Raw genomic sequence first — 14,768 nt, 5'->3', positions numbered from 1 at the left:
GTTGGGGCCGGCTCTGGCCCCCAGAAGGGGCAGGGCCTCGGGCAGAAGGGGTGGGGATGGGGGGTCAGAGCCAGCCCCAGCCTGCCCTGTACCGGTAACTGCCCTCCCCCTCCCCCGCCGGGGTAGCAGTGGTACTGGGGGCTCCGGCAGCAGTTTAAAGGGCCCAGGGCTTGGCCGCTGCTACGGCCCTGGGCTCTTTAAACCACTGCCGGAGCCCCCAGCTGCCACTGCTACCCCAGGGCTCCGGCAGCAGGGCTCCAGGGGCTATTTAAAGGGCCCGGGGCTCCCCTGCTTCTACCACCCCGACCCTTTAAATAACCCCTGGAGCACTGGGGTAGCAGTGGCAGGGCTCCGGCGGCTATTTAAAGGGCCCAGGGCAGTAGAGTCAGCGGGAGCCCCCGCCCTTTAAATAACCCCCAGAGTCTCGCTGCCGCTACCCCAGGGCTCCAGCAGCGGGGCTCTGGCGACAATTTAAATGGCCCAGGGCTCCAGCCGCTGCTGGGAGCCCCAGGCCCTTTAAATTGCTGCCTGGGGAAGCCGGGCCGCCCCGGTACGGCGCACTGACTCTTGCCGGTATGCCGTACCAGGGCGTACCAGCTTACTTTCACCTCTGCTCATATGCCAAATTTTGAAAATAATACTTTTACCTACTACTACTACTACTAACAACAAATAGCATGCTAGGGAGAGTTGAAAACTCAGGGGATTGCTACCATGATATGGAGACTTTTACCTATAAATCAGCAGTTTAATTCCAGCCCAGATTGACAGTAATCAAAATTTGACACCAATGTAAAATGTGTTGGAGGTTTCAGTGATTCCAAACTTGCACTGAAATAATTAAACCACCAAGTGAAAGTCTCTGTGTAAACACTTTTATTTTAGAATAAATGTGTCTGATTTTGATTTAACTTGAGCCATTTTTTACTGATTTAAGCAAAAGCAAACTACGGTACTCTAATTCCAAAATAGGAGTGTCCACATGTGCAGGCTTGCACTGAGAAACAAACGGTATGAATTCAAACCCATTGAGTTAGTTCAATGCAAGTTTGTGTGCAGACAAGGCCTCATTCCAGTTCCCAGTAGCCAAGTATAGGGAGTTAGACAGACGATGCTGCAAAGAACACCAGAAGAATTGGTACTAATATGACCTCTTTTTGGGTGTTTCAGCAGAGAAGCCAAGGACTAAATTGCCCACAAGATTAAACTCCCCTCTCTGGCCAGGAGTGTTCCCCTCCAGGTCAAGCCTGAGCTGCAGAGGCAGGGTTGGGGTGCGGGTGAGTCTGGGGGTGGAGGAATCTTGCCCTGCTTCCTAGGCTATATCTATTCTGTATATAAGCAGAGAAGCTCCATCTCCAGAGCCACCAATCTGGCACCTTCCGCCAGCACTGAAATCATGAAATCAACAAGAAAAATAAAAAAAGCCAGCATGTGTGCAGAGGAACAGAAAGTGACTCACTCACCCACTGGTTCCAGGTCTCTGGGCCTGAGAGAAACGCCAGTCCGGGTTAGGCTGTGCTTGCTACAAGGGAAACAGAAAAGTAATTTAATGCCTCTATTCTAGCCTTTGGAAATCAAAGCAAACTGATCCAGGATTATTGCAGCCTGGAAATCCATCCATGCTTAGGAGAAGCTAAAAATGTAGATGAAAGAGAATAATTTTAAAATTCAGTGGAGTAACCAGAAATATACCTCTCCATCCAGGTAAAACAAACAAACAAAGACACAAAACCACCAGATCCCCCTCCCTCTTGAATATTCCTGAATCAAGACAATTGCTAAAAAGCATGACAAAACAATTCAGTGAATAATCTTCCAGAATAAGCTAGGAAACCAAGCTGTGAAAGAAATGAAGCATGCTATGGACTGATAAGCGCATCAATTTAATCTAAAGAACTCTATAGTACCAGAAATAATTAGCTGAGGGAGAAGCAGAGTTAATTGATACTGAGAAAGATGTGTTTTAACGCCAGAAGCTGAAATGATATCAGAACTTCCTAATTTGTCCTTTCTCCCTTTCTAAAAATGCTTGCACAGTGTCTTGATTTCACATTCTATATTTTAATTAATCTTTTCCTGGATACTGTGTCCTTGGTGCATTACAGTATTTTTCTGTCTATGTAGAAAATAATTCACTTCCCACAACAAAATATATTATTTGTTTAGGAGACACAACAGACTATAGACATAACAGACCACTACTATGGAACTTGATTAGTGGGCCCTGTATCACTTTCCACCCACAGTTTTATTATCAGACAAGGGGCAGTTTGTAAATAAAGAAATATATGAAACAGCTCTATGTATTAAGTCTTTGTAAGGAGAGTTAAAAGGGAGAACTGTTTTCTGACTGAAATACAAGTACTTCCCAAAATCATAGACTTCTAGCTATCTTCTTAATTAACTCTGCAGTAATATCGTGCTGTCTTTAGCTCTGTAAAGATGTCTCCTGGGTTATCTTGGGAATGAGCAGTTTAGGCTTTATAAAGCAGAACAGGAGTATTCTGCTTGTATATACAATTACTAAGGAAAATGGAAGATAGATACAGCTGACCTAGTTTTTATTTATCAGAAGTTGTGATATTACTAATTTACCTATAGCTTTAATGATTATGGTAAAGAAAAGCCTCAGAATAACTACTGACTTCCCCACAAAGGAGTCCCATTGTCATCCAAGCTGTATCTATGCAAATTAAAAAGTATCTATCTTTGACTTCTTTTAAAAAATATTTACACACACACAACAATACATATATAGACACACATTTTGTAAATGAGGCCTTCTCTATTTATTTTCTGAAATGTTACTGTAATTGTCACTTTCAATTTTAGGACATACAGTTATTGACAAAAATAATTTTAGAGCTGGATCCCAAAATGATCAAACCTGGATGCCTAAATTTAGGCATTTATAGCCATGTATAGGCATCTAAATAAAAATAGCCTTATTTTCAACTGTCCTGAGTGCCCTCCGATCTCACTGAGTTCAGTGGGAGCTGCAGGTGCCAAGCACCTCTAAAACTGGGGCTACGTATTTATGCTTCCAAGTTTGAAAATTTTGGCTGGAGTTGTCATCGTGACGTGATCAGCATGTAGTACAATACATCACCAAGTGAAAAGTTTCTGCCACACACCTGCAAAATACTCAAAACAGATAAACTTTGTTTAGCAAAGTACTCAGTTCCAAGTCCAGCTTCAGAATAAAGTAGTAAGAGGTAAATTAAAAAAACTTCATATTTAACCTGAAAAAAAGCTGGAAAGCTTGCCTCTTTAGTTGGGCCAATAAAAGATATAACCTCACCCATTTTGTCTCTCTAATATCCTGGGACCAACACAGCTACAGTAACACTGCATATAACAACGCAATGTGTCACTTACAAAACTTAGAGTATGTAATCAAGGAATGGTCTAAGGAGAAGCTGCAGCTACCTGGGCCAGTCACTCTCAATTTAGGGCTCTGGTCCTGAAGTGTTAGATGCTATTCCCACCCAGGCATCCCACCTCCATTATGCAGAGCCCCGACTTTTCCCCCTCTTTCTTGCTGGACAGGTGAAGGTAATGAACTTTCCCCAGGAGGCCAAAGTGGATTGAAAGGCCTGAAGGAGAAGAGTGGATATTTATGAACAGCAGTGACTCTGAACAGAAAGGACAGCAGGACACACACACAGCTTACCCCATCGCAGGGACTCACTAAAGCACTGGCCACCTGATCAAAGGCAGCCATGCTCTCCCCGGTAGTGGAATGGCTGAAAGGTTTTATGAAGAGGAAATCCCCCTGATCAGACATTGGAGAGAAACAAGACTTGTAGTGTTGTGCCTGGGACACCAGCCCAGCTCCACCCACATCCAGATACTTGATGAAACCATCCGGATTCAACTGCCCAGCGAAGTTCGATGCAGACTTGCAGCCTGTCCTCCTACAACAGTGTGAGAGGGGCCAGCCTGCAGCTGTGGAGCCCGATTTGAGGCACCTGGTGCCTAGGACAGCCAGCATCACGCATGACACCAGGGAAATGGCTACCAGGGAGATGATGAGGTAGAGAGTGACGCTGGATGCTCTGGAAGGCAATTTGGGAAGGTCCAAGGCCTTGGCAAAGTCTTGTACAGCGTTCTCCTCGGGGGAGATGACTAGAGTCACTGAGGTGGACAGGGAGGGGGTCCCATTGTCCCTCACCTGGACCACCAGCCTGTAGGGCGCTCCTGACTCCCTAAGTGCCTCAGTTATTCGGATCTCTCCGGAGCGGAGCTCTACCCGGAAGGGACATGGCTCACTGGTCTCCTGGAGCTGGTAAGAGAGCCAGGCATTGTGGCCGCTGTCAGCATCCACCGCCACAATCTTGGTGACCAAGTAGCCGGGTTCTGCTGAGGAGGGTACTGTCTGTTGGAAGACGGAGCCCCTGGGGACGGGTGGGTACACAATGGTAGGCGCGTTATCGTTCTGATCCAGGACGAACAGGTGGAGCATGGCGGTGCTGCTCAGGGCAGGGGACCCAGCGTCCTGCACCTCCACGGGCACCTGGAACACTTTGTCCTGCTCATAGTCAAAAGCCCGTAAGGCGTAGATGGTGCCGTTCTCTGGGTTGATGTGGAGGTAGGCTGAGAGGGGCACATCCTGCATGCCAGTGTCCAGAATGGAGTAGGATAGCTTGGAGTTGGCGCCCACATCAGGGTCAGAGGCGGATACAGAGAACACGGAGGCCCCAGGAAGGGTGTTCTCCTGAATGTGGGACGTGTAGGAGGGGCTGGAGAACCTGGGCATGTTATCATTCACATCGGAGATCTGCAGGAAGATGGTTTGCTCGGTGGACCTTCGAGGGGACCCGGCGTCTGTAGCCATAACAGTGATGTTGTATCCAGCAGCCTTCTCTCGATCCAGTGGCCCAGTGGTGACCAGTGAGTAATGCCCTTTGAAGGAGCTCACCAGTTTAAAAGGAAGATCATTGCTTATCTGCAGATGGACGTGTCCATTTTCCCCAGAGTCACTGTCCTTGGCACCAAATAGCGCTATCACAGTCCCCAGGGGCGCATCTTCCTGCACCGGGCTGGACAGGGAGGTCAGCACAATGTCTGGGCTGTTATCGTTCACGTCCACCAGTTCCACCCGGAGGCTGCAGTGCCCCTCCATTGCGGGGGAGCCCTTGTCTCTGGCTCGAACAGTGATCTCGTAAGCACTGGAGTCCTCGTAATCCAGCGGGGCTTTGGTTGTGATCTGCCCTGTCTGGGGGTCCAGGCTGAACAGCCTGAGGAATGTATCGGGGGCATTATTGCTGGTTTTGAACGAATATTCAACCTCCCCATTCAGGCCTTCGTCCAAGTCAGTGACGTTCAGCTGTGTAACCAGCGTCCCTGACGGGACGTTTTCTTCCAGAAACACTTTGGAAATCGGCGGATCACACACAGGGGGGTTGTCGTTGGCATCCAGGACATGAACTGTGATCCTGGCAGTGCCTGATCTCACCGGGTCCCCACCATCAAGAGCTGTTAGGGTTAAGTGATGGGCCGCCACTTTCTCTCTATCCAGGGCTTTCTCCAGCACGATTTCAGGCATTTTCACACCATCTCCCCTTACATTTATGCTCAGGGCAAAATGGTCACTGGCGCTGAGTTCATAGGTGGAGATGGAGTTGGAGCCTATATCTGGGTCTTCTGCTACCTCCAGGGGTAAGCGAGTCCCTGGGTTCGCTACCTCGGTGATCTCTAAAGAAACTTCCTTCTTCAGGAACTGCGGCGCGTTGTCGTTGACATCCAAGATCTCCACCTCCACCCGGTGCAGCTGCAGCGGGCTCTCCAGCACCAGCTGGAGCTGCAGGAAGCACGTGGAGCTCAGACCGCACAGCGCTTCCCGGTCTAGTTTCTCATTCACAAGCAGGACTCCATCGGCTAGGTTCACCTGGAAGTGCTGGCGGCCGCCCTCGCTGACCAGCCACAGGCTGCGGGCCGACAGGTTCCGCACGTCCACAGCTAGATCCTTGGCAATGTTCCCCACAAAGGAGCCCGGCTCGAGGTCTTCGGGCACTGAGTAGCGAGTCTGTGCGCCAGCCGGGTCCGGCAGAGAGAGGAAAGCACCAAGCAGCAGGAGCTGCCAGCTCAAACTCGGTCTCCCGGCCATGCCGCGCTCCGTTGTATGTGTCTGAAACCACTCGGCGCCGCCTCCCCGGCTCCCGCCCCGCTCGCTGCCTCCCGGGAACTCGCGCCGCCGGTTCCAGTGTCCCCAAAGTCCGCTCCTCGGGCGCTCCCGGCTGCCCTGCAGGGCGTAGCGGGGGGAGGGGAGCTGCAGCCGGAGGGGCGGGAGGGGAGCTGATCTCAAACGCTCAGTTCCCCGGCAAAGAGCGTCGCAGAAAGTCGGCGGGCGATGGGTGCTGACAAGTGACAATCCCTCCTCCCGACAGCAGTGCCCCTTCCCCAAAACTCACCCACCCTGCGCTTCACGCACGCAGCCCCGCCACACACCCCGCTCTGCACCGCCGGGACGCTGGCAGTGAGTCACCGGCAAAGGACACCCTAAGCCCCGGGGGTGCGTTCAGCTCCGGCGGGGTGGCCAATGGAAAGGGCAGGTGCTGAGCAGAGCGCTCAGGGAGAGCTGTGACTTGACACAGATCCGGGGGGGGGGGGGGGGGGCGGCAGACGCGGTACAGAGAGCGGCCGTGTCCTCTCCCCTTGCCCGGCACGAGAGGAGCTGGCTGCAGTTTAGCGTTGTCCTATAGCACGTCTCGTGCCTTTGGAACACACCGACCCAGCCAGACACACTGCAGGTCACACGGCGGGGTCAGCTGGGGACACTGCCATGGCACGTTCAGGGAGCTCACCTCAGTGGAGAAGCTGCGATCAGGCGGGCTGTTGCCCGAGCTGTTTCTGAGGCTCACAGAGGGTTTCATGAACATGAACTCGCTGATGTCCGAGACGGGAGAGAAGCAGGATCTACACCCCCGGGCAGGGGGGGCCGTGGAGGTCACCTGCACGTCGATCGTGGCGTCCCCCAGGGTGGGCTGGTACTGTACGTGTCCGAGCAAGGGGTTTGGGGGCACCCGGAGCGTGTCCGCTTTCACACAGCAGCTAACCGCAGCACGTGCATCTCCCCTGACACACCGGACACCCAGCCCCACCAAAGCAGCCAATGACAACGCTGAGATTGTTGCTGATGAAATGATTAAATACAGTGTTAACCTGGGGACGCTCTCACTTTCCGCCGCCTGAGCCTTTAACCCCAGGAAGGCTTCGGGGGCATTTTCCTCCAGCAACACCAACACGGTGACGGAGGTGGACATGGGCGGCTCGCCTGAGTCTTCGACTACCAAGAAGAGTTCCTGCGTGGCAGCATCCTGCTCCTGGAGGGCTCGAGTAGTCCGGATTTCTCCGGAGCGCAGGGCCACCACGAAGAGACTGGGATCGGTTGCCTGCATTAAATGGTAGGCGAGCCATGCATTTCGTCCAGAGTCTAGGTCCACTGCTATGATCTTCGTTATTAAGGCCTGGGGGCTGGTAGATCGGGGAATCCTGAACAGGACTACTGAGTCCTTCCCGGTCAAAGGGAACTGGATCCCTGGGGCGTTGTCATTTTGGTCTGTGACGAAGACGTGGACCACTGTCCTGCTGCTGAGAGCTGGAGAGCCGCCATCTGAGACTTCCACCTGGAACTGGAAATACGTGGTTTGCTCGTAATCAAAAGGCAGCTTCGCGGAAACCTGCCCACTTGTTGGGTTTATGGAGATGTATGCGGAGGGATCCGCAGCGGGACCTTTCCCCGGGCTGCTCAGAACAGAATAGGAAAGGCGCGAATTCTGGTCCAAATCAGGATCGGTTGCGGATACCGTGACCAGTATTTCCCCCACCTGGTTGTTCTCTTTAACGACGACTTCATAGGAAGTTCTCTCAAACTGTGGCGTGTTGTCATTGATGTCTGCAAGCGTGATGGAGAGAATTGTGTGTCGTGAGAGAGGGGGGCTTCCCAGGTCAGAGGCGGAGATAGTGACATTGTACTGGGAAACGCTCTCGCGGTCCAGCCCTTGGCTGGTGAGCAGGGAATACTGGTGCTCAAAATCTTTCCGAAGTTTGAAGGGAAGGCTTCTGGGTAGATGGCACTGGACTTTCCCATGCTCCCCGGAGTCTCTGTCTTTCACGTGTATCACAGCGACCACAGTCCCAGGAGGGGCATCTTCACTCAAGGAGCTGGAGAAGGAGGTGAGGACCACCTCTGGAGGATTGTCATTCACATCCGTGACCTCTACAGTGACGCTGCAATGCTCCTCCATCGTGGGAGAGCCCATATCCTTGGCCTCAACTTCAATCTCGTAGACAGACGCTACTTCAAAATCTAGGTTCCCCTGAACTCGGATTTCTCCCGTTTGATCGTCTATTGCAAATATCCTGCGCAAGGCTTCCGAGTTGTGGCTGCCCAGGGAATAGCGTACGTCTCCGTTAGGCCCTGCGTCTACGTCTGTGGCATTCAGTTTAATGACTAGCGTGCCCGAGGGAGAGTTTTCCACCAAACGAGCTTGGTAGGAAGGTTTATCGAACACTGGATGGTTATCATTGGCATCTAGAACCTGGACAGCAATTCGTGTTTTGCTGGACCTGGGGGGAGAGCCGCCATCCTCAGCTGTCAGGACCAAATGGTGGGCAGCTCTGTGCTCCCTGTCCAGCGCTCTTTCCAGCACCAGCTCCGGGAATTTGCTGCCATCTGTACGTGCCTTCACGTTGAGATTGAAATTCTCATTGGCGCTGAGGTGGTAGGTCTGCAAAGCGTTAGAGCCCACGTCCGGGTCCTGCGCCTGATGGATAGGAAAGCGGGCTCCCAGAGAGGCCAGTTCATAGATCTGTAAAGCGATCTCGCTGCTCGGGAATTCAGGAGGATTATCATTTATATCCAATATTTCCACTTCAATGCGGTAGAACTCCACTGGATTTTCGATAGCGAGTTTGAGATGCAAGAAGCACCGCGAGTTCTGCCCGCAGAGCCACTCTCTGTCGATTCTGTCATTGACCACTATAATCCCAGTGTTCACATTCACAGAGAAATATTGGGAATCAGAATCGGAAAGAACCTGCAGATTAGCAGCCGCGAGTTTTGCCACATTTGTCCCTAGATCCTTAGCAATATTTCCCACAAAGGCACCTCGAGTCAGTTCCTCTGGGATAGAGTAACGGATCTGGGCGGAAGAGCTATGCAAAAACAAACAGAGAGAAAAGAAAGGCAGGAGTACCAGGGACCAGGCAGACTTTTCCGCTCTTAGCATCTTTCTAAATCCACAGCGAGAAGCTATGCACAGCAAAGAAAGCGTGTCTGCTTAAACTGCTGGGCGATGAACTGTGGATCTGTAGTAAAGTATCAGAGAGAAAGGGGTCTGCGCTCACTGTTTACCTCTCTTATTCATTGTTTTGGGCACCTATTGAATGATACAGCTCCGGCGGGAAAGGGGAGGGGTACACGCTGATCTCCAGTATTAGCCTCTTATTCATTGGCTAAGAGTGTCTTCCAGTTTATCCAATCACCAGCCTCCTTCCCGGGACAGCAACACAAGCACCAATCCATGGGCGGAAGTTGCTGCTGTGTAACAAAGGACCGTGGAACCTGCAGTTTTTAACCTAGAGACACCAGGCAAACAGCAGACAATGACGAACAAAGCGAACTCTTTGTGATTTAAGCATGAGTGTCAGCAACAAGGCTTGCAGAAGTGTGATCCGAATTACCTGTTTGCAAAACAGAAGCATTTTCTTGAAAACACACACTGATATTTTGCATGAACTGAAACTCTTTAAATTAGGTTCAGAGATAGGTTCAGCCGGTCTCATTTGGAATTGAAAGTTAGTTAACTGAGAACAAATAATCAATGTCCATCCCTCTCTTTTCCCTTCCCTTCCCTTCCCTCATTAGAGTTTCCTGATTAATCTCACGTAATTAATTGCTTGCACACTTCCTGTCATAACCATGTTATAAATTTGTCATTGTTTAAGGCACAGTCCAGTGAACTAAATCCCTGATTTTCTGACTCACAAACTACTGAACAGCTCATTGTGTGAGCACGAGTGTATCTGGAATACCTGCCTTACACACAACATCTGGAGCGTTATTGTACATAAACCAAACAAAAGAAACCCTTGGTGCCTGAGCGCACTTCATGATGGTGACACATTTTCACAATTCATCCCTAGACACAAATCCCATGTGCTGCTCTGTCCTTGGTCACATAGGAAACACGCTTCAAGACACCCGTGTCATTTGTGAGAAATTAAGGGCAAAAGTGCCATCTCACCTGACCGGATTCATTCGATGTATTCGTACCAGATAAGAAAGTGTCAGTTTCCATCGCTAGGGCACTAGGCGGGGGACAACTCATAGGTCTCATAAAGGTGAAGTCACTTCTGTCTGAGCCTGGAGAAAAGCAGGTCCTATAGCACTGGCTCTGAGAGTCTGTGGGCCTCAGTGTCACCTCCATGTATTTCAACGTGCCGTCCGTGTTCAGCTGAAGCTTTGGGCTGGAGTGTTTGAAAATGTCCCTAGAGGGTGAGTTGCTCAGGCAGCAACAGGAGTATCTGTCTCTTTTCCTGATGCACTTTGCAGAGAATACGATGAAAGTAACAAGACACACCATGCTAACTGCCACCAGCGCAATAATTAAATAGAGAGTCAGGTCGGGCTTATCTTTGGGGTTTCTAAGGAAATCGCGAGATTTGAAGTTTTCCTCCGACGCTTTGTCTTCTAAGGAAACCATAATGGTGACTGTGCAGGACAAAGCTGGGTCCCCGTTGTCCTTGACTAGCACGACGATTTTCTGCGAGGCCAGGTCTGTGTCTTGGAAGCCCCGGGTGGTCCGGATTTCTCCTGTGTAAGGAGCCACTCGGAACAAGGAGGGGTCTGTAGACTGTGGCAGCAGCGAATAGGAGAGCCAGGCGTTATGGCCAGAATCTGCATCCACTGCTGTGACTTTGGTGACCATGTAGCCAGCGGGAACAGACTGGGGTATCCTTTGGGGCGCTGCGACCTGGCTGCCAGTCACCGGGTGCAAAATGACCGGGACGTTATCGTTCTGATCCAGAATAAAGACGTAGACGGTAACATTGGAGCCCTGAGGAGGAGACCCCGAGTCCTGCACAGTCACGGGGATTTGCAGCACCTGAAGCAACTCGAAGTCAAAAGTGCGCTGCGCGTAAACATTGCCATTGTCCGGGTTAATGTGAACGAAGGAAGAGGCAGGCGCATCCTGGATCTGACTTCCCGCTATAGAGTAAGTGAGGCGGGAATTTTCTCCCTCGTCGGGATCGGAAGCCGACAAGGTGCAGAGCAAGGAGCCCGGGGGGTTGTTCTCTCTCACGAACGCGTTGTAGGAAGTCTGAGAAAAGCGAGGGGGGTTGTCATTGACGTCCGAAATATTCAGAAGTATTGTGGTCTCGGTGGTCAGAGAGGGGGATCCTGCGTCTCTGGCAGTCAGCTCAATGGTGTATTGAGAGACGGATTCTCTGTCCAGCTTCTCGCGGGTGATCAGCGCATAGTGGTTTTCGAAGGATTTAATTTTGAATGGCAGGTTTGGTGCTATTCCTAAACTCACTTCCCCATTGGCACCTGAGTCTCGGTCTCGCACATTGAAAAGCCCCACCACGGTCTCCAAGGGGGTGTTTTCTGACACTGGGTTCACCAAGGAGGTCAACAGGACCTCTGGGGAATTATCATTGACGTCTTCTATTTCAACCTGGAGAACGCAGTGGCCTTCCATTTCCGGCACGCCCCTGTCTCGGGCTCTTACGTGGATTTCATAGAAACCCGCTTCTTCGAAATCCACAACTCCCTGAACGCGGATGGCGCCAGTGGGGGGATCCAAATCAAACAACTTCCGGACGGAGTCGGAAGTGTGAACGGCAAAGGAGTACTGTACTTCTCCGCTGGGGCCCTCGTCAGGGTCAGTAGCATTGAGTTGAATAAGCAGAGTGCCCACAGGGGTGTTTTCCGGCACGCTGACCTTGTAGACAGACTGGTCGAACACAGGTGCATTGTCATTGATATCCACAACAACCACGGTTATCTGCGCAGTGCCTGACCTGGCCGGATTTCCCCCGTCAATGGCAGTCAGTACCAGCTGGTGTTCTCGCTGCTCCTCTCGGTCCAGGGCTTGCTCTAGCACCAGCTCCGGGAAGAGTTTGCCGTCCTTAAGCTTCTTCACATTCAGTGAGAAGTGCGGGCTGGGGCTGAGCCGGTAGGCGCTGACAGTGTTGGTCCCCACATCCGGATCCTGGGCACTCTCCAGAGGGAAGCGCGCAGCCACGGTGGCGGACTCCGCTATCCTCACCGTGCGCTGGGCAATGGGAAAGCTGGGCGAATTGTCGTTCAGGTCCAGAATCTCAACCTCCAGGCGGAAAAGCTCCAGGGGCGTTTCTATAACGACCTGCACCGGCAGCACACACCCCGCGCTGGCTCCGCAGAGGCTCTCTCTGTCTATCTTTTCATTCACCAGCAGAGCGCCGCTGGCCAGGCTCATCGCAAAGTACAGTCTGCTCTCCTCCGAACCCAAGCGCAGCCTGCGACCCGAAAGATCCGCCACCTTTAAGCCTAGATCTTGAGCCATATTCCCCACCACTGTTCCCAGCTCCGACTCCTCCACCACTGAATAGCGAATCTGCCCAGAGACCCAGCCCCAGCCGCACAGGGAAAGCAAAATCAGTACTTGCCATTTCCAAGCGGGTTGCCCGGGGCTTCTGGGCTCCATTTCTGAGCTATCCTCTCCTAGAAAGAGTTTTTGTCCTGTCCCGGCACACAGGAGGCACCGGGGTCTGGATACGAGCTTCTAAAATCCCCGGTATTCCCCTCCACAGCTGATAGAACGGCGTCCGGGTTTGCCTAGCTGCAGCAGCGATTGTTAGTCACTGAGTGGAGGGCGTGGGATGGGGGAGGGGAGCTGAATCATAGCCGCAGCGCTGGAGGAAAAGGGGTGGGGGTACAGAGAGGAAGAGCAGATCCCTGCAGCCTAGATCAGCACCTCATTGGATGACAGCTCTATCCGCTCTCGGCCAATGACAACGCCTCTTAAACACTTAAAGCTACAGAGACAAGAGCCGCAAGCCAGCGTCAGGAGGACTAACTCCCCCAGAATTACATTTCACAAGCGTTAGTCAGTGGTTTTGGCAGCTAAATTTAGCAGCTCAGATTTTTGTTCTCAAGGAAACAGCACGTCGTGGAAGCATACAAGGTACAAATCCTCATTATTTTGCTTTGGCAACCATGATCGTGATTTCAGATGTCACCCATCTCATCGCAACAAAGGACAAATCCTCAGCTGTGATGAATGCAGAACCCTGGTCTCTGTATACAGTGTTTTCATACGCTATGAAAAGGCATTTGTTAAAGCCTGATGAACTCTCCATAGCAAACATTTCACTGGTTTGGCGAAATATCCCCAATATAATTTTGAAACCTCAGGGTAACCAGATAGACCAGAGCACTTTCTAAACACCTCACAACTGCCACCTTTCAACACAAGACTGAGAAATCTGTCAGGGTCTCCCAACACTATTGCGATAATTTACCCCCCAAAAGAGTAGAATGTTCACATTTACCACACTATTTTGAGGCCTTGCCATGTATTTTAAAGACACCAGGAGGATTTCCAGAAACACAATCCATTGTGCACTTTTTAAAAGCTGCTGTACAAGGACAACAGTACAGTACAACTTCTATGCAGGCTAAGAGAAATACCTCGCCTTCTTCACCAGGAACTCCAATATTAATCCCTCACTCAAAACCAAGAGTAAATAGATGTTTTCCAAATCACAAGTCATCTGAAATAAAAGCAATTAACCAACATGCTAAGGACATCACAAGAAGACATTAACTGAAACACCAAATATGTAATTGTCTCTCACTTCTCGCCTCACTGGGATCGCTGAGGTTATTGCTGGCCAGAAGAGTGTCTGCGCTGTTGATGTCCGGTTGACTAACGGGTTTTGCAAACAGGTGATTGCTCCCCTCTGGTAATGGAGTCTGATCAGGCCTTTGGAGAGGACATAGAGAAAGAAAATCTCCCCCAGAGGCAGTGGGGAACTCCAGTTTCTCCTCCACGCTCTGAAGACCTCTATCAAAGTGTCTCCACGCCTGTAGGGTATTTCCTCCCTTTAGATAAGTAGTCCAAGCTACATCCGAGTTTCTGGCTCTTGCATTTCTAAGGCACTTCACGGCTAAAAATACGCAAGTCATAGCAGAGAGGGCTGAGATTGCTACCAGAGCAATGATGAGGTACACTGTCAGGTGGGGAAGGCCATCCTGTTCCAGGTTAGACCTCTTGAAGTCTGCTGAGCTCCGATCAGGGTCCTGCTCTATGTTCATGATCACAGTGGTTGTGGTAGAGATAGGCAGCTCCCCACAGTCTTCGACAACAAGGACAATCTTCTGCGTGGGGGAGTCTTGTTCAAGGAGAGCTCGGGTAGTTCTAATCTCCCCGGTGTATGGGGAGACTTTGAAGAGGCTTGGGTCTGTGGCTTGCTGCAGTTTGTAGGAGAGCCATGCGTCCACAGCTGTCACTTTGGTCACGAAGTGTCCCGCCTGCGAAGAGAAAGGGACGGACTGCAGGGCCAGGAACCCCTTCCGAGCCACAGGATAGATAATCAGAGGAGCATTATCGTTCCGGTCTAGGATGAAGATGGAGACAGTCACGTTGGTGCTGAGAGGCGATGACCCGCCATCCCTGGCTTGTATCTGCACAACTAGCTGTTTGATTTATTCATGATCGAACGAGGAGCTGCTGTAGATGGTCCCGTTCTTGGCGCTGACATAGACATAGGAGGAA

General features: G+C 51.1%; 1 protein-coding gene across 1 annotated transcript in view; it reads right to left on the bottom strand.

Moving 5' to 3' along the window:
• The window catches only part of LOC128841919 (protocadherin gamma-B5-like), a 226,322-nt gene that overhangs the window by 38,377 nt on the left and 173,177 nt on the right, over positions 1 to 14,768 (bottom strand). The window contains exon 3 of the mRNA XM_054037440.1: positions 1,464 to 1,522. Coding sequence (XP_053893415.1) covers positions 1,464 to 1,522 — 59 coding nt within the window. The remainder of the gene's footprint in view (positions 1 to 1,463; positions 1,523 to 14,768) is intronic.

Source organism: Malaclemys terrapin, chromosome 8 (genome assembly GCF_027887155.1).
Source record: "Malaclemys terrapin pileata isolate rMalTer1 chromosome 8, rMalTer1.hap1, whole genome shotgun sequence".
Lineage (NCBI taxonomy): Eukaryota > Metazoa > Chordata > Testudines > Emydidae > Malaclemys > Malaclemys terrapin.
This window is presented reverse-complemented; position numbering and strand designations above follow the sequence as displayed.